The 24475-nt window shown below is 38.0% G+C and overlaps 1 protein-coding gene across 1 annotated transcript in view; it reads left to right on the plus strand.

Annotated features, from left to right (window-relative positions):
• puf (ubiquitinyl hydrolase 1 puf) overlaps positions 1–24475 on the plus strand; it is an 870156-nt gene that overhangs the window by 453160 nt on the left and 392521 nt on the right. Inside the window, exon 24 of the mRNA XM_068225443.1 lies at positions 9515–9626. Within this exon, the coding sequence (XP_068081544.1) occupies positions 9515–9626 (112 nt within the window). The remainder of the gene's footprint in view (positions 1–9514; positions 9627–24475) is intronic.

A 24475-nucleotide genomic window follows, 5' to 3' on the forward strand; every position in this document is an offset into this window, starting at 1 on the left:
CAAAATTTTATGTTCGCTAAGTCACTATTGTTATTAATTGCCGTATGCTCTAAATAGTAAATATATATTTCCGCTAGTATCCCTGAGGCCAGCGACCCCATAGTCAAACCATCATGCTGATATATGCAATTACTAAAATGGAAGAAATTATTTTAAACTACTAGTTTCAAAATTTCCATGAAATCTTGGATCTCAAATTTACTGAAGTTGCTATATTTATTTAAATTGTTTTGGATACTAGGAAAAAGTTTCTTAGTATCGATACTCGGATACATATTTGTTATGTCGAAAGAATGCAATGAGTGGAAAGGCTGTTATTAAAAAAAAGCTAATTTTTTTAATTAACTCATTGGTATTTTTCACAGACTTATTAGACAGAAAATTATAATTTTTTAGAAATTTCTGGATACATTGTGTTAATTTATACAATGGGCTTGGCCTATAATTGAAGATGGGGTTTATGGGGACGCCGGCCTTATGGATCTTAGGTAAAGCTTTTGCTACTGGCAGTTTGGGGTTCATCGTTATTAGTTTTGTCTTCTTTTGTTCTGCGTATGAAAATAACTCTCTTTAGGGTTGATTTTAGGAGACGACGTATCTGTGGAGTCATATCCTTTTTTAGAGCTCTTCTTGAAAAATTCTTTGGTTTTTCAGTGTAATCTTTTTTTTTTGTCCATTATTACTGTTGTATTCCCTTTATCTGTCCAAGTGATAATGAGGTTCTTATCTTTAATTTTATTTTTGAGTTTTAATACCTGTTCCCGTTCTATAAAATGTTTTTGGTTTCTATCGTTACAAGTAGGTAATGTTCTTCTTTTTGATGCATGGATTTTATTCAGTTATTCAGATTTTATTCATTATCAGATACATGGAGCATGTTAATGCTATAAAACATAATAGATACTCTGCAGTCGGATAATGTATTCAAGATTTAAAGCATAACTTCAGTAGCATGAAACAGGATTTAGAGGTTCTTATGAATGTAAACAAAGGCCCTGTTCTTGACATCACAGAAGAATGCTTCATTCACTTGGATCAGTTCTTTAACTCCAATTTGAACCTGAACAAAATCTCAGAAGAAACTAACATTCTTTTTTATTTTTTTATTAAAGTCTTTTAGGTGTGTTAGTCTTCCAAATACATGGTCAATATTTAGCGCGATACACAATGCCCTATTGTGTTACAAACCCTTACCACATCGTTCACAAGACCCGCCTTGAAACTCTCCTCCTACCTCCCCTCCACCAACCCGCTTCTTTCCACCTCCCCATCTCCCCACCAGATATAACCTACCTCACCACACTCCACCCGTCAGCATTAGTCCGTACCTTCTCACAATTTTACTTTCTCAACACGATGTCAAAGGTGAGCCACGTATAGCCTACCATACATTACACACACTTTAGCTTGTCCAGGCCCATCATATTTTAATACTTATAGTTCCTTTGTTTTGATTTCGCTTCAAGCTGATTCAAATCCTTCCGATTGAACTGAGAAATTTTTTTTCAGCTGTACTACATCAGAAGAGAAGATGGAAGGACAACCAATTACCATTAACCGTTCTTACTTTATAATTTTATTAATACATCAATGTATAATTTTAACAAACACAACAAGCCTTTCGAGACAACGTGTGTAATGAGATATACTAACGCATAGTTCTACAAGTTCTTTACATGAACAAGGTGTTATCAACTAAAACTACGTTTTCATTTTGACAACATTGGAATAACAAGTGTCTCAACAGACTGACAAATTATAGCCAAAGATTCAAACGCACCCGTAAATATGACGTGATGATTTGAGTATTAGCACATAAACAGATCAACAAAAACAGTGTATCAAGAGATTGCTATAGGTTTATTACTATTTTATTTAGCACACAGTGTAAATAAGCGTTTCAAAAGACTTTAATACGTCGGTAACATGTCAGATCTTTTAATTAATCTTTTATTGTTAAAAAACTATGTATGTATTAATGTGTCACAACGTCAATTTTAATTATGTACTTTCTCAATTGTGTGATTAATGCATTTTATGGCTGATGATGACATTTAAGTGTCAAAACCAGTACCATTATTAAATAAATGTTGTAAATAATATCTTATACAACTCGTAATTTGTAATGAAAATGTTGGACCTTAGAAAACTTATCTCTAGGTGGTATATTTCGAGCTGTCAGTGGAGAGATGGCATGGAATGACATTAGTGGACGAATAAGCTTTTAAAAGTAGGAAAGATCGTAATATGAAGATAAAGTTGGAATTCAGGAAGACAATTTTGGGCAAATATTCATTTGTAGGCTGAGGAGTAAGGGACTAAAATAAATTACCAAGGAACACGTTTGATAAATTTTGAAGTTCTTTGAAAATGTTTAAATGAAAAGCTAGGTAATAAATTATAATAAAAATCTTCCGGGCTATTATGCTGTGGTCCACTCCTCTCGTTTCTACCAAACATTTCGACTACTGCTGCGGTAGTCACCTTCTGTGGCGTAGTGTCAATACGCTCTCCTGGACCCCGCTGGTGACAGGAGAGCGTATCGACCAAACGTTTCGACTACTGCTGTGGTAGTCATCTTCTGTGGCGTAGTGTCGATACGCTCTCCTGTATCCCGCTGGCGACAGGAGAGCGTATCGACACAACGCCACAGAGGATGACTACCACAGCAGTAGTCGAAACATTTGGTAGAAACGAGAGCAGTGGACCACGGCATAATAGCCCGGAAGATTTTTATTATATTGACACCGACCGTGAAAGCCTTCATACTTTAATAGGTAATAAATTACTTGAGAATCTCCCACTTGGGCGACAGCCGTAAATGAATATCATTGATTGATTGATTGATTGATTGATTGATTGATTGATTGATTGATTGATTGATTGATGTTTCCAAATAATGTTGAAAATAATTTCTTAACCAGCTAAGAGATTTAGAGGGATACAAGGGCAATCATTTTTGAGATGTTTGGAACTGTAAGAGGCTGCAGATTTGGTAACAATTAGAGGATTGGAAGCACTTAGTTAATTCACAGAGGCTTGCAGACTAAGTGCTAAATGGTGTAATGGTGTATAATGAAAATGTATGTATTAGTTATTGATCCATTATCTAGAAACCACAATTCCTTGTGTATGTTCTGAGGATCATCGTCCATAGACCTCAGCAATTATTCAGTTGGGATCTGTAAATAGCATAGGTCTGTTAATCTGATGATAGGCAAAGGAACAAATTTGTTAGCGTGTACCCAAGCCTTTATTCTTTTCCTTTCTTTCTTTCTTTCTTTCTTTCTTTCTTTCTTTCTTTCAAAGAACAATCTGAGGCAAAGCTATAGCGGTCACCGTTTTGGAAGGCCCTTGACCTGGTGTGCGTCTTGGCATATCACGTGACCTTCGTCCATTAGCATGCAGAATTGGCCTGGTGACCGCTCTCTATGGTGTTTCAGTGATATTTCTCCACTTTTTCAGTTTTAAGTGAATTTTGTTGTTGTTTGGAGTGTTGTGGTGTTATTGTTTCTCAACTTGTGATTGCAGAAGAAGGTAATAGGCAGACAGTATACATAGACTAGCGCGGGAGATAATTTATAGGATGCATAGCTACTTCCTGCTTGAGAAGGAAGCTGGTGGACCAGTGGACAATGTTGCCAAAGTTCAGGAGTGTGTAGCACATACTTGTGGTTGAAAACTGTCAAGAGGGTTGTTGACTCGTTTATTAAAATAAAACCTTGATGTATGAAAGAGTGTGTCAAGATTGACATGTGTTTTCTTTTAACCTGGAGTTTTAGAGTTGATTTTTCTTACTTATCATTTTAAGAGCTTATTTGCCTCCCTATTTTGTGGATGCTTAGAGCCATCAAATCCTCACCTTACAGATGAGTGGCAGATGTTGTGATTAAGGGGTGATTTAAACTAGATTATTATCACTATGATTTAACATCTATATAGAAGCAGCAATGCAGGAAGTTTAAGCTACAAACAATCATGGCATACATGTTAATGGTAGACTGTACAATACCATACGATTTGTAGATGATATAGTACTGATAACAGAAGATGAAAAAGGTATGGACAAGGCACTAAATTGCATGAATGAATTGCTAAAAGAGATGTGGCATGGGAATAAACAGAAAGAAGACCAAGATAATGTCCTGTACAAGGTATAATTACAAAATTATCATTGTGCTGATGGATGCAGAAAAACTAGATCCAGTAAAGGAATTCAAATATCTAGGAAATTTGTTAACATCTGTCGGAAAATGTATGAGAGAAGTAAATGCTCGAATTGCACAGGCGAAGAGAGCTTTCTCAAAAAAGGAGTCTTTACTAACATCTAAGACCATCGACATGGAGGTACAAAAAAGCTTTGTGAAAAATATTGTATGGAGTGTTGTAAGCTGTGGTTCACAAGCATGGACCCTGCAAAAAGCAGAATTGCTGAAACTCAAGGCTTTGAGATGTGGTGCTGATATCAACTCCTAAATATACCTTGGATTGATAGTCACAAAAGACAACATTCTCAAAAGAGTGGTTAGTATTGAAAAGGATGGGATGGAGAGCTATATGAAATCACTCTACAGATAATGATCCTGACATCGGAAATGGTTTGTATTATTATTGTTGTCATTTTTGGTTTTGTTCAGGTCCTTGGCTGAATGGTCAGCATAGTGGCCTTCGGTTCAGAGGGTTCTGGATTCAATTCCCAGCCAAGCTGGAGATTTTAACTGTGTATGGCCAATTCCTCTAGCTCTCTCACTAGGTGTTTGTGATAGTCTTCATACTCACCTTCATCTACACACAACATATCGTGCTACTAACCACCAAAGAAACATGCAGTACTGAAAAAGGGTTAGCAAGTGCAGACCCCAAGATATTGGGAAAACGGCCAAGGAGGAGCAGGATGCCGCCATTGCTGTTGATTTGTTATGTCCAACTAAGGAGCGCATTTAACTTAGCACAATGTTTCTTCTTTTCTTCCCAATATCTCTCTTCTTTCACTGTGTTCCTTTCTGCATTTTTCTGTCCATCCTGCATATTTTCTTTTAGTTTTCTCTGCAAATATATGTTTGCTTACTAAACTTCTAAATTTTGTTCTATCTTGATTCATTTCTTACCGGGCGAGTTGGCCGTGCGCGTAGAGGCGCGTGGCTGTGAGCTTGCATCCGGGAGATAGTAGGTTCGAATCCCACTATCGGCAGCCCTGAAGATGGTTTTCCGTGGTTTCCCATTTTCACACCAGGCAAATGCTGGGGCTGTACCTTAATTAAGGCCACGGCCGCTTTCTTCCAACTCCTAGGCCTTTCCTATTCCATCGTCGCCATAAGACCTATCTGTGTCGGTGCGACGTAAAGCCCCTAGCAAAAAAAAAAAAAAAAAGATTCATTTCTTCAGTAATGATTTCTTCATTTGTTTCTACTAGCCAATTGTTGTGTTTTTTTAGGGATAGTGCCAGGTTTAGAAGGTTCTTTGCCAGCCCATTGTTATCCATTCTGTGTAGGTGTCTGCAGAATTTTAATCATCTTTTGCTATTTGTATCTGTGATTTGATAAATTTCCTGTGGATTTTTTTTTTTTGTCCAAGTGCCATTTTCACATTTTGGTCCTAAGATTTTTCTGAAATTTTCCTCCCATGTTTTTCAGTTTTTTTTTTTTTTTTAAATTTGTGACCTACCATCTTTTATCAGGCTTTCGGATGCATTCAGTGCCTCTGGATTGATGACTGTGTTGTAGTGTACTAAATTTGCATTTTTTGATATAGACTTTTTGTTGTATCTATTCCAGGTGGTTGAATAGTTTTGCCTAGATAGTGGAATTTATCTACTTGGAAGATTTTTCCAAATTTGTTGATCTCTGGTTGGTTGTCAAATCTTGATTTAGCTCTTTCCGTATACTACGTCGTTTCAAATATATGGAGTCTTTTTTTTTTGCCGCTATTTCATGAAGTTTTACTATGGATTGGATTGCTTCTTGTTTGTTTTGAGAAATGCTTGCAAGGTCTTCTGTAGAAGCTAAGCAATCAAGGTGAAATTTGTTTTTAAGTAGTCTGCCATTATTATTATTATTATTATTATTATTATTATTATTATTATTATTATTATTATTATTCATTCATTCATTCATTCAACTTTGATAATCGGCCAACTAGGGAGCACGATAAGCCTCACTTTACATTCTGGCATTTGTTCATTTTTCACTTGATGCACATCGTCTTCATTAGCTCACTGTGTTTAGCACGACGTTCTTCCGTCCATTTAGCACCAGTTGCCCGTTTTTCGTCCCGGAAAGTCCCAAAAGTCTTGATGGCTACTGTGAAAAGATTTCTGTCTTGTGCATCTTCTGCTTATAGTCCCAGTTCTTTAAGATCCTTCTTGACATTAATGTACCATGGCATTCCCGTTTTTGGTTTTGAGTCAAATATACTGAAGATACACTTTTGTCCATCGAGAGCCGATCATGTGTTGTATATGACTGTAGAAGCGAACTCTGCCTTTACGCATTGTGTCCGTGATCTTCTCTATCTTAGAGTATACTTCTTGCCTGGATTTTCTAATGTAGATGCCATTTTTGTAGTTTTTTGTAAGTTGCTTTACGTCGCACCGACACAGATAGGTCTTATGGCGACGATGGGGCAGGAAGGGGCTAGGAGTGGGAAGGAAGCAGCTGTGGACTTTATTAAGGTATTTGCCTGGTGTGAAAATGGGAAAGCACAGAAAACCATTTTCAGGGCTGCCAACAGTGGGGTTCGAACCCACTATGTCCCGAATACTGGCTGCATTTAAGCGACTGCAGCTATCGAGCTCGTTTTTCTTGTAGTTTAGGCCAAGTATAGTGTATAGGATCTTTCTTTCTTTCTTTCTTTCCTCTCTAAATCCGCAAGCAAACATTTCTTGGACAGGATAAGGCATTCAGATGCATACAGCGATACTGGTTTGATGACAGTGTTGTAGTGACGAATTTTTGTGTTCAGGGAAAAACACTTTTGTTGTATATGTTGCGGGTGGTTTGGAAAGTGACTTCCATTTTCTTGATTCTTGCTGCTATGGCTCTTTGTCAAGTCCATTTTGTTGAATCCATTCCCCAAGGTATTTAAATTTACTAACACAGTTTACTGTTCCATATTTGATGTTTAGTTGTGCCGTATCATCTTTGATATTTGACATTACTTCTGTCATTTGAAAGGAAATTTGTAAACCTGTTTGTTCTGCTACTTCCTTCAACACATTGATCTGTTCTGTTGCACTTTCAAAATTTTCTGTCATAAGGGCTATGTCATCAGCAAACGCTAAGCAATCTATTTCCACTCTGTTTTTCTTTGTCACAATCCTTACGGGTTTGTAAAGGTTTCTTTCTTTGATCGTCTTTTGCCACTCCTGTATTACCTACTCAAGTACGCAGTTGAACAGAAAGGGTGAGAGCCCATCTCCCTGTCGAACACCTGTCTTGATCTCAAAGGGTTCAGAGAGATATCCTTGGAATTTTACTTTGGATTTGGTATTAGTTAGTGTTGCCCTTATTATTGCCAGCAGTTTCTCATCGACTCCCATTTTTGCAGGGATGTTAAGCAACGCATCACGGTTGATGTAGTCGTATGCTTCCTGAAGTCTACAAATGTCGATACATAGGTTCGACCTCTTAGCGTATGGTATCTTATTATGGTTTTTAGGTTAAGTATTTGTTCTGCACTTGATTGGCCTTTCCGAAAACCTGCTTGGTATTCCATGAGTGTGTGTTCAACTTGCTGTTCTAATCTTTCAAGGATGGATAGTGACAGGACCTTGTAGGCTACTGACAGAAGAGGAATTCCATGGTAATTGTTCACATCTCTTATATTTCCTTTCTTGTGTAAAGGATGGATCAAGGCTAGCTTCCAGTCCTTTGGTAGTTGTTCTTTTTTCCCATATATCTACAATGGTTTGTGTAGGATGTCAATTGCTTCTTCCGGGGCATGTTACTACAGTTCTGCAATCATGGAGTCTTCACCAGGAGCCTTGTTATTTTTCAGTCTCTTTGTGTGGCGTTTGATTTCATCACGATTTGGTGGAGAAGATGGCAGGTTTTGGCTCACTGGTTTGTTTGTTTTGATGGGGTTGGCTGGTTTTTCACAGCTTAGAAGGTTGTTAAAATACTTAGCTAAGGTTTTGCAGTTTTCTTCATTTGATGTTGCAAGCGTTCCATCTTTCTTTAGAAAACAAAAGGATGTTGTGATTTTGTTGGTCCTTTTGTATAGTTCCTCATTTGGTTGCAGTCTAAATTCTTGTCCTAGGCCCTAGTATCTTCCACAAGATTTTTCTCTCAATGTTCTCTAGTAATCCTTTCCTGTTCAATGGAATGCATTCGATTACATACAAACTTTCTGGCCGGCTTTATCACAGTGTTGTAATGTCTGAGTTTCGCAGTGGTTGAGACTGATTTTTTGTTATAGACTTTTCAACATAAATGGTATGCTGTTTCCATCTTTTTGGCCCTGTTCTGAAATGCTATTCCTGGTAGTCCTGTTGGGGTTATCCACTCTCCTAGTTATTTAAACTTCTGTTCTCTTTTAACTGTTCCATACTTAGTGACAGTAGTCTTTGTCGGGTCATTTTTGCTCTGAATCATTAGTTCTTTTTTTTTTTTTTTTTTTTCAAATGATATCGGAAGTCCTTTCTTTAGAGCAATCTCTGGAAGTGTTTCAATCTGTACCTTAGCAGTTCCTGAGTCTTCTGCCAGAATTGCCATATCATGTCCGAATGCTAAACAGTCAATTTTGATTCCAGATTTCCCCAGTATTATTCCATTTTTCACCCCTAATTCTGTCAATCTCTTCCTCCACTCTCTGACCACTTTTTCAAGTATAACATTGAACAGGAGTCGTGACATCCCGCCCACCTGTTTTAATTTTAAACTGTTTTGACAATGTATCCATAAACTTTACTTGTGATGTAGTGTCAGTGATGGTTTCCTTGATTAAATTTTTAGTTTTTTCATCTACCCCAAATTCCTCCAAAGTGCTTATCAAGGTTGTTCTGTCGGCCAAGTCATACGCTTTCTTGAAGTCAACAAATACAAATACTAAGTTCTTGGCTGTGAGTGCGAGCAGTTGTTTTATGGAGTCAAATTGAAAATTTGTTCATTGCATGATCTTCCTTTCTGGAATCCTGCCTGGTATTCGCCCAGTTCTTTCTTAATTATCTCCTCAATCCTATTTTGTAATGTCTTAGATAAGATCATAGAAGGGACTGGTGTTAATGATATTCCTCTGTAATTATTAACATTTGTTTTGTCTCCTTTTTGTGCAGTGGGTGTATTAATGCTGTTTTCCATTCTTTTGGGATACTCTCTGTCTGCCAGATTTTCTCAAACATTGCTTCTAGTTGAGTCACTAGGTTTATTATAATTATTATCATTATCATTAATTCTTCTTGTGTTTATTATCATTTATGGAAGACTCCTTCAAGGATGCATTAACTGGCAGATGATGTAATTAAACTGTTTGTAGTTTATCATGTAATCCAGTGTGTTTTTTTGTCTTTCATTTTTAGACGATTCATCAAACGAACGAAGAGGGCAAAGAACCCTATGGTCCAGCATGTAGAGACTATTTCTGGTTGTTGTGTCGTCTAGTAGATGGCTTGCATGAGGATTTAATAAGAGGTGAGTTTGCTGATACCATTGAGGTATAATTTAGGAGACTAAATAATATTGTCAGTAGACCAAGTACTTTGTAGGCCTTCGTTATTCTAAGGTACTGATGGCAGCACATTTTCAAATCAGTTGCATACAAATGTCTTTGTACTGCATTTCTCAACCTTTGAAAACCCAAGGAGCAGTTAAACAGCTGAAACAATTCTATGGACCAGTTGGACTAACTTTTTTAACTTATGAGGGAATTGCTAACATTTGGGACATTTATAACTTAATAAACCTAGAAGCATATTTTGAATACCTATTGAAACTACATACATACATACATACATACATACATACATTATCATTATAGACTGTTATGCCTTTCAGCGTTCAGTCTGCAAGCCTCTGAGAATTTACTAAACGTCGCCACAATCCTCAATTTGCAATTAGTGTTGTGGCCTCATTTAGTTCTATACCTCTTATCTTTAAATCGTTAGAAACTGAGTCTAACCATCGTCGCCTTGGTCTCTCTCTACTTCTCTTACCCTCCATAACAGAGTCCATTATTCTCCTAGGTAACCTATCCTCCTCCATTCGTCTCACATGACCCCACCACCGAAGCCGGTTTATGCGTACAGCTTCATCCATCGAGTTCATTCCTAAATTAGCCTTTATCTCATCATTCCGAGTACCCTCCTGCCATTGTTCCCACCTGTTTGTACCAGCAATCATTCTTGCTACTTTCATGTCTGTTACTTCTAACTTATGAATAAGATATCCTGAGTCCACCCAGCTTTCGCTCCCGTAAAGCAAAGTTGGTCTGAAAACAGACCGATGTAAAGATAGTTTCGTCTGGGAGCTGACTTCCTTCTTACAGAATACTGCTGATCGCAGGTGCGAGCTCACTGCATTAGCTTTACTACACCTTGATTCAATCTCACTTACTATATTACCATCCTGGGAGAACACACAACCTAAATACTTGAAATTATCGACCTGTTCTAGCTTTGTATCACCAATCTGACATTCAATTCTGTTGAATTTCTTACCTACTGACATCAATTTAGTCTTCGAGAGGCTAATTTTCATACCATACTCATTGCACCTATTTTCAAGTTCCAAGATGTTAGACTGCAGGCTTTCGGCACAGTCTGCCATTAAGACCAAGTCGTCAGCATAGGCCAAACTGCTTACTACATTTCCACCTAACTGAATCCCTCCCTGCCATTTTATACCTTTCAGCAGATGGTCCATGTAAACTACGAACAGCAAAGGTGAAAGATTACAGCCTTGTCTAACTCCTGTAAGTACCCTGAACCAAGAACTCATTCTACCATCAATTCTCACTGAAGCCCAATTGTCAACATAAATGCCTTTGATTGATTTTAATAATCTACCTTTAATTCCATAGTCCCCCAGTATGGCGAACATCTTTTTCCTCGGTACCCTGTCATATGCTTTCTCTAGATCTACGAAACATAAACACAACTGCCTATTTCTCTCGTAGCACACAACCTAAATACTTGAAATTATCGACCTGTTCTAGCTTTGTATCACCAATCTGACATTCAATTCTGTTGAATTTCTTACCTACTGACATCAATTTAGTCTTCGAGAGGCTAATTTTCATACCATACTCATTGCACCTATTTTCAAGTTCCAAGATGTTAGACTGCAGGCTTTCGGCACAGTCTGCCATTAAGACCAAGTCGTCAGCATAGGCCAAACTGCTTACTACATTTCCACCTAACTGAATCCCTCCCTGCCATTTTATACCTTTCAGCAGATGGTCCATGTAAACTACGAACAGCAAAGGTGAAAGATTACAGCCTTGTCTAACTCCTGTAAGTACCCTGAACCAAGAACTCATTCTACCATCAATTCTCACTGAAGCCCAATTGTCAACATAAATGCCTTTGATTGATTTTAATAATCTACCTTTAATTCCATAGTCCCCCAGTATGGCGAACATCTTTTTCCTCGGTACCCTGTCATATGCTTTCTCTAGATCTACGAAACATAAACACAACTGCCTATTTCTCTCGTAGCATTTTTCAATTACCTGGCGCATACTGAAAATCTGATCCTGACAGCCTCTTTGTGGTCTGAACCACACCGGTTTTCATCCAACTTCCTCTCAACGACTGATCACACCCTCCCTTCCAAGATGCCAGTGAATACTTTGCCTGGTATACTAATCAATGAGATACCTCGATAGTTGTTGCAATCCTTCCTGTTTCCTTGCTTGTAGATAGGTGCAATTACTGCTTTTGTCCAATCTGAAGGTACCTTACCAACACTCCACGCTAATTTTACTACTCTATGAAGCCATTTCATCCCTGCCTTCCCACTATACTTCACCATTTCAGGTCTAATTTCATCTATTCCTGTTGCCTTATGACAATGGAGTTTATTTACTATCCTTTCCACTTCCTCAAGCATAATTTCACCAACATCATTTTCCTCCTCCCCATGAGCTTGGCTGTTTGCAACACCACCATGATGATTTCCTTTTACATTGAGAAGATGTTCAAAATATTCCCTCCACCTCTCCAGTGATTCCCTGGGGTCTATTATGAGTTCACCCGAATTACTCAAAACACTGTTCATTTCCTTTTTCCCTCCCTTCCTAAGATTTTTTATTACTGTCCAGAAAGGTTTCCCTGCTGCTTGACCTAGCCTTTCCAGGTTATTACCAAAATCTTCCCATGACTTCTTTTTGGATTCAACAACTATTTGTTTCGCTCTGTTTCTTTCATCTACGTACCAATCCCTGTCTGCCTCGGCCCTTGTTTGGAGCCATTTCTGATAAGCCTTCTTTTTACGTTTACAAGCTGCTCTCACTTCATCATTCCACCAAGATGTTCGCCTTTTCCCATCTTTACACACAGTTGTTCCTAGGCATTCCCTTGCTGTTTCTACTAAAGCATCCCTGTATGCCACCCATTCACTTCCTATATCCTGAATCTGCTTACTGTCTACTGTTCGAAACTTCTCACTAATCATATCCATGTACTTCTGTCTAATTTTGTCGTCCTGGAGATTTTCTACCCTTATTCGTTTGCAGACAGATTTCACTTTCTCTACCCTAGGCCTAAAGATACTTAGTTCACTACAGATCAGATAGTGGTCTGTATCATCGAAAAATCCCCGAAAAACTCTTACATTCCTAACAGATTTCCTGAATTCAAAGTCTGTTAAGATATAGTCTATTATGGATCTGGTACCCCTAGCCTCCCATGTGTAGCGGTGAATAGCCTTATGCTTGAAGAATGTATTCGTAACAGCTAAACCCATACTAGCACAGAAGTCCAGCAAACGCTTCCCATTTCCATTAGCTTCCATACCTTCCCCTCATTTACCAATCACCCTTTCGTATCCTTCAGTTCTATTCCCAACTCCCACATTGAGATCGCCCATTAGCACTATTCTATCCTTGCTGTTGACCCTGACCATGATGTCACTCAATGCTTCATAAAACTTGTCAACTTCATCCTCATCTGCACCCTCACATGGTGAATACACAGACACAATTATTGTCTTAAATCCTCCCACTGACAAATCTACCCACATCATTAGCTCATTTACGTGCCTAACAGAAACTATGTTGCGTGCAATGGTATTCCTGATAAAGAGCCCTACCCCAGACTCTGCCCTTCCCTTTCTAACACCCGTCAAGTACACCTTATAATCTCCTATCTCTTCCTCATTATCTCCTCTTACCCGAATATCACTTACTCCTAGCACATCCAGATGCATCCTCTTTGCTGACTCAGCCAGTTCTACCTTCTTTCTTCCATAAGCCCCATTAATATTGATAGCTCCCCATTGAATTCCATTTCGTTCGCCAAGTTGTTTCCAAGGAGTCCCTCGGCTGTCAAATGGGAGTGGGACTCCATTACTCCCATAGGTCCGAGGCTTGCTTAAAGTGTTCTGAGCTCGGTAAATTCATGAAGCAGGATGCTGCCCTACTTGCACATAGTCCAAGTGAGGATCTCTCCTCTAACGGGTTATGGACCACCGGTGAATTGTATAGTCCTAGCTGCCTGAGCACAAGGAGGGCCACGACTCAGAATATGTCCGAGATGCCCACTCCCATTCCATAGCAACTGGTATCCCGACTCTCTGGACCACTTACTAGGCCACTCAGCCGTTGCCCATGGTTCACGAAGTAGGACGTGACTACAGTAACCCACAAACATGAACTCAGTTAAACTCAGTTAATTAAATTGAAATAAACTATTAAAAATGAATCATGTTTGATCAGACTTTCAACCTTAATTAAACAAATTAAAAAATGTAATTATATTGCTACTTGTTTTTAATGAGTATGTCAGTCCTTGCTGAGTTGTGCTACTTTTTTTTTTTTTTTTTTGCTTTATGTCGCACTGACACAGATATGTCTTATGGCAACGATGGGATAGAAAAGGCCGAGGAATGAGAAGGAATCGGCCGTGGCCTTAATTAAGGTACAGCCTGGTGTGAAAACCATCTTCAGGGCTGCCGACAGTGGGGTTCGAACCCACTATCTCCCGATTACCGGATACTGGCCGCACTTAAGCGACTGCAGCTATCGAGCTCGGTGCAGAGTTTTGAGTACATGGCTTAAGATTGGTCAAATTTAACCGAAGATCTGCACAATCACTTGGTCATTTTCTGTGTTTTAATGTCAGTGAAATTTCGTGTCCACCCCAGTTGGAGCTCAGAACTCATTCTTCCGAGGATCGAACCCTTGACCAGGAACGTAGGAAGAATGGTGTCGCTGAGACATACATTAATATTATGGGGGAAATTAAGAGTTAATATTAATGACTGTGTAATGGCAGTAAGGCCAAGGTATCGTACTTGTAATGCTGGGAGAAGGATATAAGTAAATTAAGAATCATATAAGATTTAAGAGTTTGAAGGCACACAAAAGCTGTAAGCAACAGGTTGTGCAATTAGAAGTAAGGCTTGGTCGAAGTAGGGTGAATCACATGCTGCACCCTGCTGAAGGTGCGTAGTAGGTCTTTAGAAAAGGTGGGTGGAAAGTGAACGGAAGGAGGCAATTCCGTTTTTGTGTGTCTGTGGACAGTCTCCATAGGATGAGAACTTCGATGGCCTTCTCGAAAGGAGGCGAAAGTTAGTGAAGGTATAAAACAGGGGTACACACCCTGGTCGAGGCATTTTGGAACAAGTCTACTAGGAGTGCGGGCGGAAGCCTTGTCAGTCAGGTCTCCGATAATAATAATAATAATAATAATAATAATAATAAGGTCCAAGTGTGGACTTAGAGTATTCACTTCAGTACTTCGACCATGCCAAATCTTCTATGTTAGCGATATTTAAAGTTGGAAGGGAGATTGTAAATACTGTATATAACTATACATACTCATCAGTCTACTATTAAAGGAAGGTTTTGGGAAACAGAGGACTTCGTCTCTTCACACGTAGCAAATCACCCAGGCCCATTGAACAATTTCTCTCTACCGCTCGGGGAAAACAATCTGATTATTCATCGTCATTCGTCGTGGCAAAGCCTGTGTCACAACAGAAAATCCTTCCTTAAAACAGTAGTTTCTTGAAAACTGCATGATGATTTTTAATGCTTTATCAGGTAATTCACGAAACTCACTGCTTACTTAAAGGGAGATCTAAAATCAAGGCAAACAAAGGCCACAGGATTGTATTTTAAGCCTACTTTCACTTGAAAGCTCAATTAACTTTTTTCTTGATAATGGAAGGTCATTCTCATGATGGATCTCAAGCGCACAGAAATTTGTCATAAATGTCATTCAGAAAATATGTTTCAGATTTCTGCTTCACAATTTTGAGATAATCATGAACCCTTTCAAGAAATTCTGAATCGACAAAGGTATAATTTTCCAATGTTGGAAAAGGTACAAATTGCCTGTTTTTTTATGTAATAAATCCATATGACCAGGTTTTTCTTAAATGCCTTTTATTTTATTCTAATCATGAAGAACAGTTCAGGTTTACTGGATGGGGTGATAAAAGTGAACAAAATAACCACATTATTTTTTGTTATGAAGTGTTGTTGAATGAGAGGACGAAATCTGCAAAACTCTGATGAAACTCATAAGTTAAGGCTTGTGATGTGAAAATAATCTAACTGAATTTATTCGCTAATGCTTAGGGACACTAAATTGTGGGAAAGATCCCTTAATGCAGATGATTGATTGATTGATTGATTGATTGATTGATTGATTGATTGATTGATTGATTGATTGATTGATTGATTGATTGAACAGTTAGATTTTCCATGAGGAGGAAAGTTTGGTTCATTAACATTTAGGAAAGAAGTCTGTTAATGCTAGTAACCATGCTTTGTCATTAACTAATAATACACAATCAGAATTATAATCATTTACAAACAATAAAAATACTAGTGTTAATTGAAATAGCGTAGGTAATTCCCGTCCCCAGAAAGCCGGCAAAGTTTAGAATGAAGCAGTAGTTGTGCATATTCATGAACATTACTCTTAATGATAGCAACAGGGCCAGAAGACTGGAATGTTCAATATTCTTCTTGATGACAGTTCATAATATATCTACATTATGAACTTCAGACTTAACGTATGTATGTATGTATGTATGTATGTATGTATGTATGTATGTATGTATGTATGTATGTATGTATGTGGCGACCCCATCGCCCAGTGGGTAACCACTGCAGTTAGCCACCTGAGTATTGGCGAGAAAACCATACGTATTTAAGGTAGGAGGAAATGCCTGCCTTTCGCCAGAAAACATCATGAGGCCCTCTAAGGCTAACAACCTAAGTTGTACAATGTTGGACTATGTCCAACCCCTAAAATTAACATTAATATCATGGAACAAGCTTCTTACGAATTAAATTACCCTGAAGACAAAATCAGGCTTTTGGATTCCAGGGTGCCTGACATTTTGAAGCTCGTGAGTGAATCGGAGCACCACAAGAACATTGCTAAATTCAAGAATAAGAGAAAATACTATTTTGGAACATTCAACATCAACTCCCTTATTCAGGTTGGAAAACTGAAACAGTTAACAGCGGAGCTACATAGACTCGACATCTCGATATTGGCCCTCCAGGAAACGTGGTACATGGATGAAGAACCTTTTGAATCAGATGGGTTCAGAATCTTCAAAGGAAAGGCTGGAAAAAAGATAATGAAAAACGTCCTGCAACTGGGAACAGCCTTTGTAGTAAACAAAAAGTTTCTAAACACTATAGTCGACTTCAAGAGTGTAAACTCAAGACTAACGCTCATGACGATCAAATCAGTGAATAAGAAATACACGCTGATAAATGCTCATGCACCAATAAATGAGGATAATAAAAAGAACCCCTATATGGTTGAAGAGTTTTGGGACAAACTGAGGGATGAAATACTAAAGATCCCAGAAAATAACATCAAAATTCTCCTGGGGGATTTCAATGCACAAGTGGGGCGGGAAAGGAAGTACATTGAAATAGTTGGACAATATCCGGCACACAACAGGATGAATAAAAACGGAGAAAGACTGATCAATTTATGCAATATGAACAACTTCAAACTCATGTCTACCCGTTTCAAAGCACGCCCCAACAAAAAGAAAACATGGGTATCACCAAACCCCTTGCTAGGCGAATTTCAACTGGACCATGTAGCGATATCCAAGAACAATTACAAGGAAATTCATAACGTCAAATTTAGAAAAGTGGTTAATGTAACATCAGACCATTACTTATCACAGATTAAGATGAATTTCATACCCGGATGAAAAACACATATCTGTGGCAATAGAGTGCCAAAAATTGACCGTGAATTGCTCATCCAAGAAAAGAGGGAAGAATACAAGAAAAAGCTACAGGTGCCAAAAATTTGGAATGAAGTGACAAAAAATCTGCGGGAGCCAGCAGTTGAATTAGCATCTACGAAACGTCGAAGCAAGCATGCATGGTGGAATGCAGAATGTGAAAATGCAATCAAAGAAAGATTTGAGACATGGATATCATGGAATGAGAATAAGACTGTGACAAATTTGGAAAAATCATGAGAAATAAGGAAACAAACCCACCAAACACTGAGAAAAGTCAGAAGAGAACATCTTAGGGCAGAAGTCACAGAAATGGATGAAAACTTCAAGAAAAACAATACCAGATTATTCCATAGGGCCTTTAAAAATAGAATCAAAGGCTATATAGCACCAAGCCTGCATTTCAAGAAAACGGACGGAATTCTTGCCCTCAACAATAAAGATAACTGTGAGATCCTTGCAAAGTACTTTGAAGACCTCCTTAACTGTGAATCACCATGGGAAAAATTGGAGATTGAGAAGGACACAATCCAGAACCCAGATTCTGAACCACCAGATGGGGAAGAAGTAAGGGAAGTAATAAACTCCCTAAAGAACAACAAAGCATCTCGTGAAGATGGAGTAATAGCAGAACTGTGGAAGATAGCCAATGACGCCTTTATCACTGAAGTGACAGAACTGTTCCGGGATATTTGGAGAGATGAGAAAATACCAGAATACTGGCTAGTGGCATTAATACACCCGCTACATAAAAAGGGACCCAAAACAGACGTCAACAACTACCGAGGAATATCACTTTTATCTGTCACGTATAAGATTTTTTCTAAACTCCTATTGAACAGACTGACACCGGAAATTGACCACAAGTTGGGAGAGTATCAGGGTGGCTTCAGGAGAGGGCGCTCTTTTCAGGATCATATCTTGAGTCTAAAAATGATAATCAAATATTACAATGCGCGACCAAAGAACATCTTCAACTCTTTTGTTGACTTTCAAAATGCATACGATTCAGTAGATAGAGACACATTGATGGAAATTTTGAGAGAATATGGCATCGATCAAAAAACACTTAACTTACTTAGGTTAACACTAACAAACACCCTATCCAAAGTGAAATTTCGAGGAGAGATCAGCAAACCCTTCCAGATAAAAACAGGTCTGAGACAGGGTGACAGCTTATCCCCAACACTCTTCAACGTAGTTCTAGATAAGGTCATGAAAATGTGGAAACATAATGACTCGGGTGCTATAATAAGTAGTAAAAATAAACATGTCAAACCCAAGTGTTTGGCCTTTGCTGATGATTTGGCACTCTTCGCTGAGACAGAACAGGAAGCAATAACACAGATAAATGAACTACAGGAGGTAGCCGAGAAAACAGGTTTAAAAATCTCCTTCACAAAACAGAGATGATGAGCACGGACAGGAATTATGTGAAGAGAACAATGAAGACGAAATATGGCGAAGTGAAGGTCACGAAGCAGTTTAAATATCTGGGAGAGATTATCAGCAGCAACGGGATGGATAAAGAGGCCATGGAAAATAGAAGACTTAAGTTTGAAAGGCTAAACATTGCCACCAAAGCTATTTACAACAAAAAGAATCTTTCCATCAATGCGAAACTGAAGACATTTTGATGCTGTGGTAAAACCAGTGATTTTGTATGGGGTGGAAACAGCAACACTAACAAACCTGGAAAAACTAATAAAGATTGAAAGGAGAATATTGAGGAGGATTTATGGCCCAAGGGTGGTAGAGGGAAACTACAGATTACGATCAAATAAAGAGATATACAAAAGAACAGAAGACCTGGAAACAACAATAAGGAAAAGACGGCTGCTATTCTATGAACACATGGTCAGGATGGATCCAGCAAGGTTAAATAAACAAATTTTTAATAATATATACTTGAAGAGCCAGGGGTGATATGCCAAGCAGATGAAGGAAGAACTCAAGAGATTAGGAATTGCAGATGAAAAATGTCGTGATAGAGACTAATTCAGGAAAATACTTTCCAACATAAAAGTTCTGGTTGAAGAAAAGAGCGCAGAGGGGGAAGATGGACTGAAGAGCGCAACATTCTGAAAGAATAAAGGCACTGTGGAGAAAGAGGAAGGAAGAAGGGATGATTAGAAGGAAGTGAAGTGGTATTGGCGTGGTCCTAAGTTTGGCCGGTTCGCAAGAAAGAAAAGAAAGAACGGCTCAGCTTTAGTGTTAGAAACAGCTGCATGAACGAAGTTCTGGTCTCCGCTACTTCAAGCAGGCGTAAGGGAGACAGCGAGAGAGGGGAACAGTGATAATATAAGAGAATTTATTGGACTCCAACCTATTCAATACATCACAGGATGTTAACATTTTTAGTTAAACATCGTTAAAATGGAGACATGTTTCGCCCTCCATGTGGGGCATCATCAGTCATATCAAAGCACCTCAAAATTAAACCAGACGTCTAGTTGGAAATTATGAACATAATATGTAAGAAAGAATACATTAAAAAACACGTACAAGGTCCTATCCTAAACGAAATAACAATAGACTAGTTACACGTAGTAAAATATGCTAGTGGTTTCTTAATATTAAAATGAGGCCATCATATGTACAGTATAACAATGAAAGTAATCAAAGTCTATATGATATTGAGTTCGATGGTAGTTCTACGTAGTATATACAAATGTTGGCAAAATAAAATACAATTTATAATTACAGTACACTTATTTATAATTGTTCAAATTGATGAGGTAAAACATTCCAATTTGTCTATTTGTAATTTGGCTCCAACCAAAATAATTCGCCCTAGGATTCATGAGGTAGTCAACTCCGTTGGTCACTCTCTATATGAATGGAGTGCACAGTGCAAGTGAACAGCTTTTGTTGATTATAAAATGAGGCTGTGCTAAGACATAGTTAAAACAACACCGGCTTCAAATGAAGATAGTTAAAAACATCATTAGATTCTTCCTAGTTGACTAGAGGTTTGCGTATATTTTGTTGTTGAAGTGTGGGAAAGTCAGTTGTTGGTTGAATGGGCAACGGTCGAAAATGTTGTGCAGTGCAATCGGTGTTTGAGCTGTCCTACATGTGAGGGAATCTTGAAAGCTGTTGAGCTGTTACCTAATTGCTAGGAGGTTTGCTCCACGGTACAGTGATAAGAATATTAGAATGAATGTGCGTGATAAACTAAACTTACGACTATTGGCAAATCCATGAATTTTGAGACGTGTTTTGTCTGTAAGTACGATTTTGAACTATTTAAGGTATTATTCTAATCGAATACTCAGTGATTAATAAGATTAAATGTGGTCAATTTTCACATATTTTTGTGAATATTTGAACAGTATCGTTAGAAAAAGGGCCTGAACATTAAGGACATTTTACGTCGATAATAGGAAATATGAACCGTTGTTAGGAGGATTCACACATAAAATCCACTAACGCAGTGAATGCTAGAATTCTAGAGACTTTTGTAGATGTCGTGTGAATTGAATTTACGCATGAATTTCATAGACGGTGACACTCATGCTGAACTTACTACATGATTTGTGCATATTTTGAACTGTGCCTAGTGTCTAATTCCATGTCATACGAACTGTGTAGTTAAAGACTGTGCTTTTGACTTCTTAACTTAAGAAGTGACCTTATTTTTGGCGTAAACATTTCCACAGAGACCTGACATGTAGTTCAGACTGTGATAAAAGACTGTGCTATTTCGAGTCACGTATTAACTGCTACGTTATAAAGTGCAAGGGTTATGAATTTCATGTTGTTGGTCCGTATTGAACTGAAAATAACATATGAATAATAACACAGTAGAGGTTTCCACCTATTCAATACTAAGATGTATTTACAATATTTTAAATTACATGGAACTAGTTTCGAACCACCTAGGGGTCATCATCAGCCATATTAAATTTTAACGGTAAGAATCTTATGGATTTATAATTTATAAAGTGAAGTGTGGTAGATGAAATGAGAGATGTTAGTATGGTACAGGTGAGTAATAGTTAATAATTATACAAGGAATATACATACTAAGAAGTTTGGAACACAGTACAAATGGGGTGCTTAGTGTTGTAAAAATTATACACTCATGGAAATCAGTAGGTCCTCGTAATAAAGAATACAATGTAAAATGACACATATAAAAAAATATATACAAGTATGTACAAAGTCTGGAGAGTAAAAAGTGATACTCTTTATATGCTGAGTCGGCTTGACACTGATCAGCTTAAGCAGAGAAATTACGCAGTTGCTGTACTAAAGCTGTGTTGACGGGCAGCATTGTTGATTGTTGGATGTGAAGTTATTTTTGAATTTCTGGTTAAGAAGAAAGTGGACACTGCGCGTGGAGATATAATTCTCGGTTCTTAGCGGAAACCAAATTGGACCTATTAAAATGGAGAAAAGCTGGTAAAAAACAAAGTACACGGAGAGAGGAAAAGGTTACCATGAAGTGAAAGGACGCTTACCTCGCACTGCAGTGTGTGTAGTTTAGCTGATGGTGTGCGACTGGTGGCGGGGAGAGAAATGTGGGCAGAGAGGAGGGCAGGCTCGTGCGGGTTAGGAGGAGTGGAAGTGGTTTGGGAAGAGTGGAGGTGGCTTGGTAGGGGAATGGGGGCGTAGGGGGAGGGGGGGGAGGGCTTATGGCGGGGCTGAAGTGTGCAGGAGAAAGGGTAATTGTCTCGGAAAAGTACCTTTGATTAAACTTAGGATTGAGTTTTGGTTGGCTGCATTATTGTTTCTGAGGAAAGTGATAAATAGATCGAAGAGTATGTTGGGTTTCTCTGAGATTTCATTGAGATTGTGACTGGCGTTAAAGTATTGGTCTAGGTGTATGTAGTAATTTTCCATTATGTTGAGTAAAGGGCCTTTGTTTGCTAATTCGAGGATGTCCATGTCCTGTTCGATATTGGTAAAATTATGGTTATAATCTTGCACATGTTGGCCGATGGCTGAAAACCTGGTGTATTTTATCGTGTTAGTGTGCTCTTGGTAATTAATATTGAAGTTTCTTCCAGTTTGCCCAATGTAGAATTTTTCACAGGTGTTGCATTTGATCCTGTAAACTCCTGATTTTAAAAATCTGCTGGTCTTGTTGATGTGTGAAGTATTGTGTAAAACGTTCATGTTCTTATTGTTGGTTTTGAAGGCTATTTTAATGCCTTGTTTCTTGAAGATATTGGTTAACTTGTAGATATCATTGTTGAACGTGAAGGTGGAAAATGTTAGAGGTTTAGTTATTTCTTTTTTGAGGGTAGTTTTAGGGCGATGTTTGTGTTTATTGATTCTCCTTTCTATAAAATGATTGCTGAAGCTATTGAATTTTGCCATTCCGCAGATTGAGTTAAGTTCGTTCTTTAGATCTTTCTTGGACATATGTATTATGCTGAAGGCTCGGTGTACTAGGTTATTGTATATGGCTCGTTTGTGGGACTGGGGGTGCACTGAATCTTGGCGAATGGTGGAGGCTGTTTGAGTAGGTTTTCTGAATATTTTATAACTGAAAGATCTGAGTTTCTAGTGATAGTTAAATCTAGAAAGTTGATTTTTTGATTTGATTCGGATTCTAGTGTGAATTTAATATGAGGATCAATATAAACCTTGATGATGTAGCTTGCCAGGCAAAACAGAAAGCCTTTCAATATCTAGGCGTAAAATTAAAGATAGCCAAATTACGCAAAGACGTCGATTTCCTAAAACAATGTATATCACTTAACTTGACTCCTAATTTTCAAAGAAGCAATAAAAAGAAACATCAGATTTCACCTCAAACCATCAAAACTCAAAACAAAACCAACAAAATATGGTTAAGAGACGAAATTAAATTCTTATATAGGAATAAATCTTTTTTGAATCAGATATTATATGACGCTCACTTCGCAGCGACTAAACTACTTTCAAACGCACAATGGACACTTCTTTATCACCAAGTAGAGAACAAATTATTCTACGAACTAGCCAGAAAACAGTCAAATTTGGAGAATAAACTCAACGGGCTAAAAAACTCCCAACTACATAACAATCAATCTAGAAACTCCAATAGAAACACGTTCGATTGTACGCAGTTTCATCCAGCTGTCGTAAATCTATCAAACATGCCTTTAAGTGAAATTGAACACTTAACTTTATCCAAAGGACCGAAACACAACTGGCCCAATTTGAACAGCCTCAACATAGCCGCTACTATGATCACAGAATCAGAGCTAGCCATTAGCAAAATGCCAGAAGATATGCAAAATGAGGTTAGAACCAATGTTAAAAGGAAACTGAACAATATCCTCCCCAATTTAACCAACCCCGCAAATAACCTCAATAATAGAGAAAAAATACCTGAACAAAAGCGCGTATACGCCCTCAAAAAGAAAATTAAAGACAATGAAGCCATCGTAACCAAAGCTGACGAAGGCAATGCAACAGTTACCATGGATAAAAAAGTATATATTGAAAAAACAAAAAACTTTTTCACAGATAGCTCATTTTCCATAGTTAAAAAAGACCCAACCCAAAAAATTCAAAGACTACTTAAACAAACTCTTAAAAAAACATTTCTATTTACTGAACAGGGAAAATCCAGACTCATACATATGAACCCAGGACTCCCCGCTGCTAAAGCTCTCCCCAAGATACACAAAGCCGGAGTTCCCATCTGCCCAATTATCAACTATAGACCAAGCCCCTTATATAAAATATCACAATTCATCCAATGTTTCTTAAGAAAAAATTATCAATTTTTATCCAAAAAGTCTATTAAAAACACATCTGAGCTAGTAGAAAAACTAAACAAGTTCAATTTGCAACCGGATCACTCATCCACTCTTTCGATATTGTAAACATGTACCCAAGCGTACAAGTATCAAAATTAATTCTGATAATTATAAACAATTTAAACAAAAACAGCCACTTAAGCAAACTAGAGATACAAGACTTTATCACAATATTAAAACTTATCATTGACAATAACTACTTCACTTTTGACAATGTCATATATCAACAAAACGGTTTGGCAATGGGGTCACCGGCCTCAGGTATCTTAGCAGAAATATACCTGGACTTCCTCGAATACACCAAAATTGACAATGAATTTGGAAACATTC

This window comes from Anabrus simplex, chromosome 1 (genome assembly GCF_040414725.1).
Source record: "Anabrus simplex isolate iqAnaSimp1 chromosome 1, ASM4041472v1, whole genome shotgun sequence".
Lineage (NCBI taxonomy): Eukaryota > Metazoa > Arthropoda > Insecta > Orthoptera > Tettigoniidae > Anabrus > Anabrus simplex.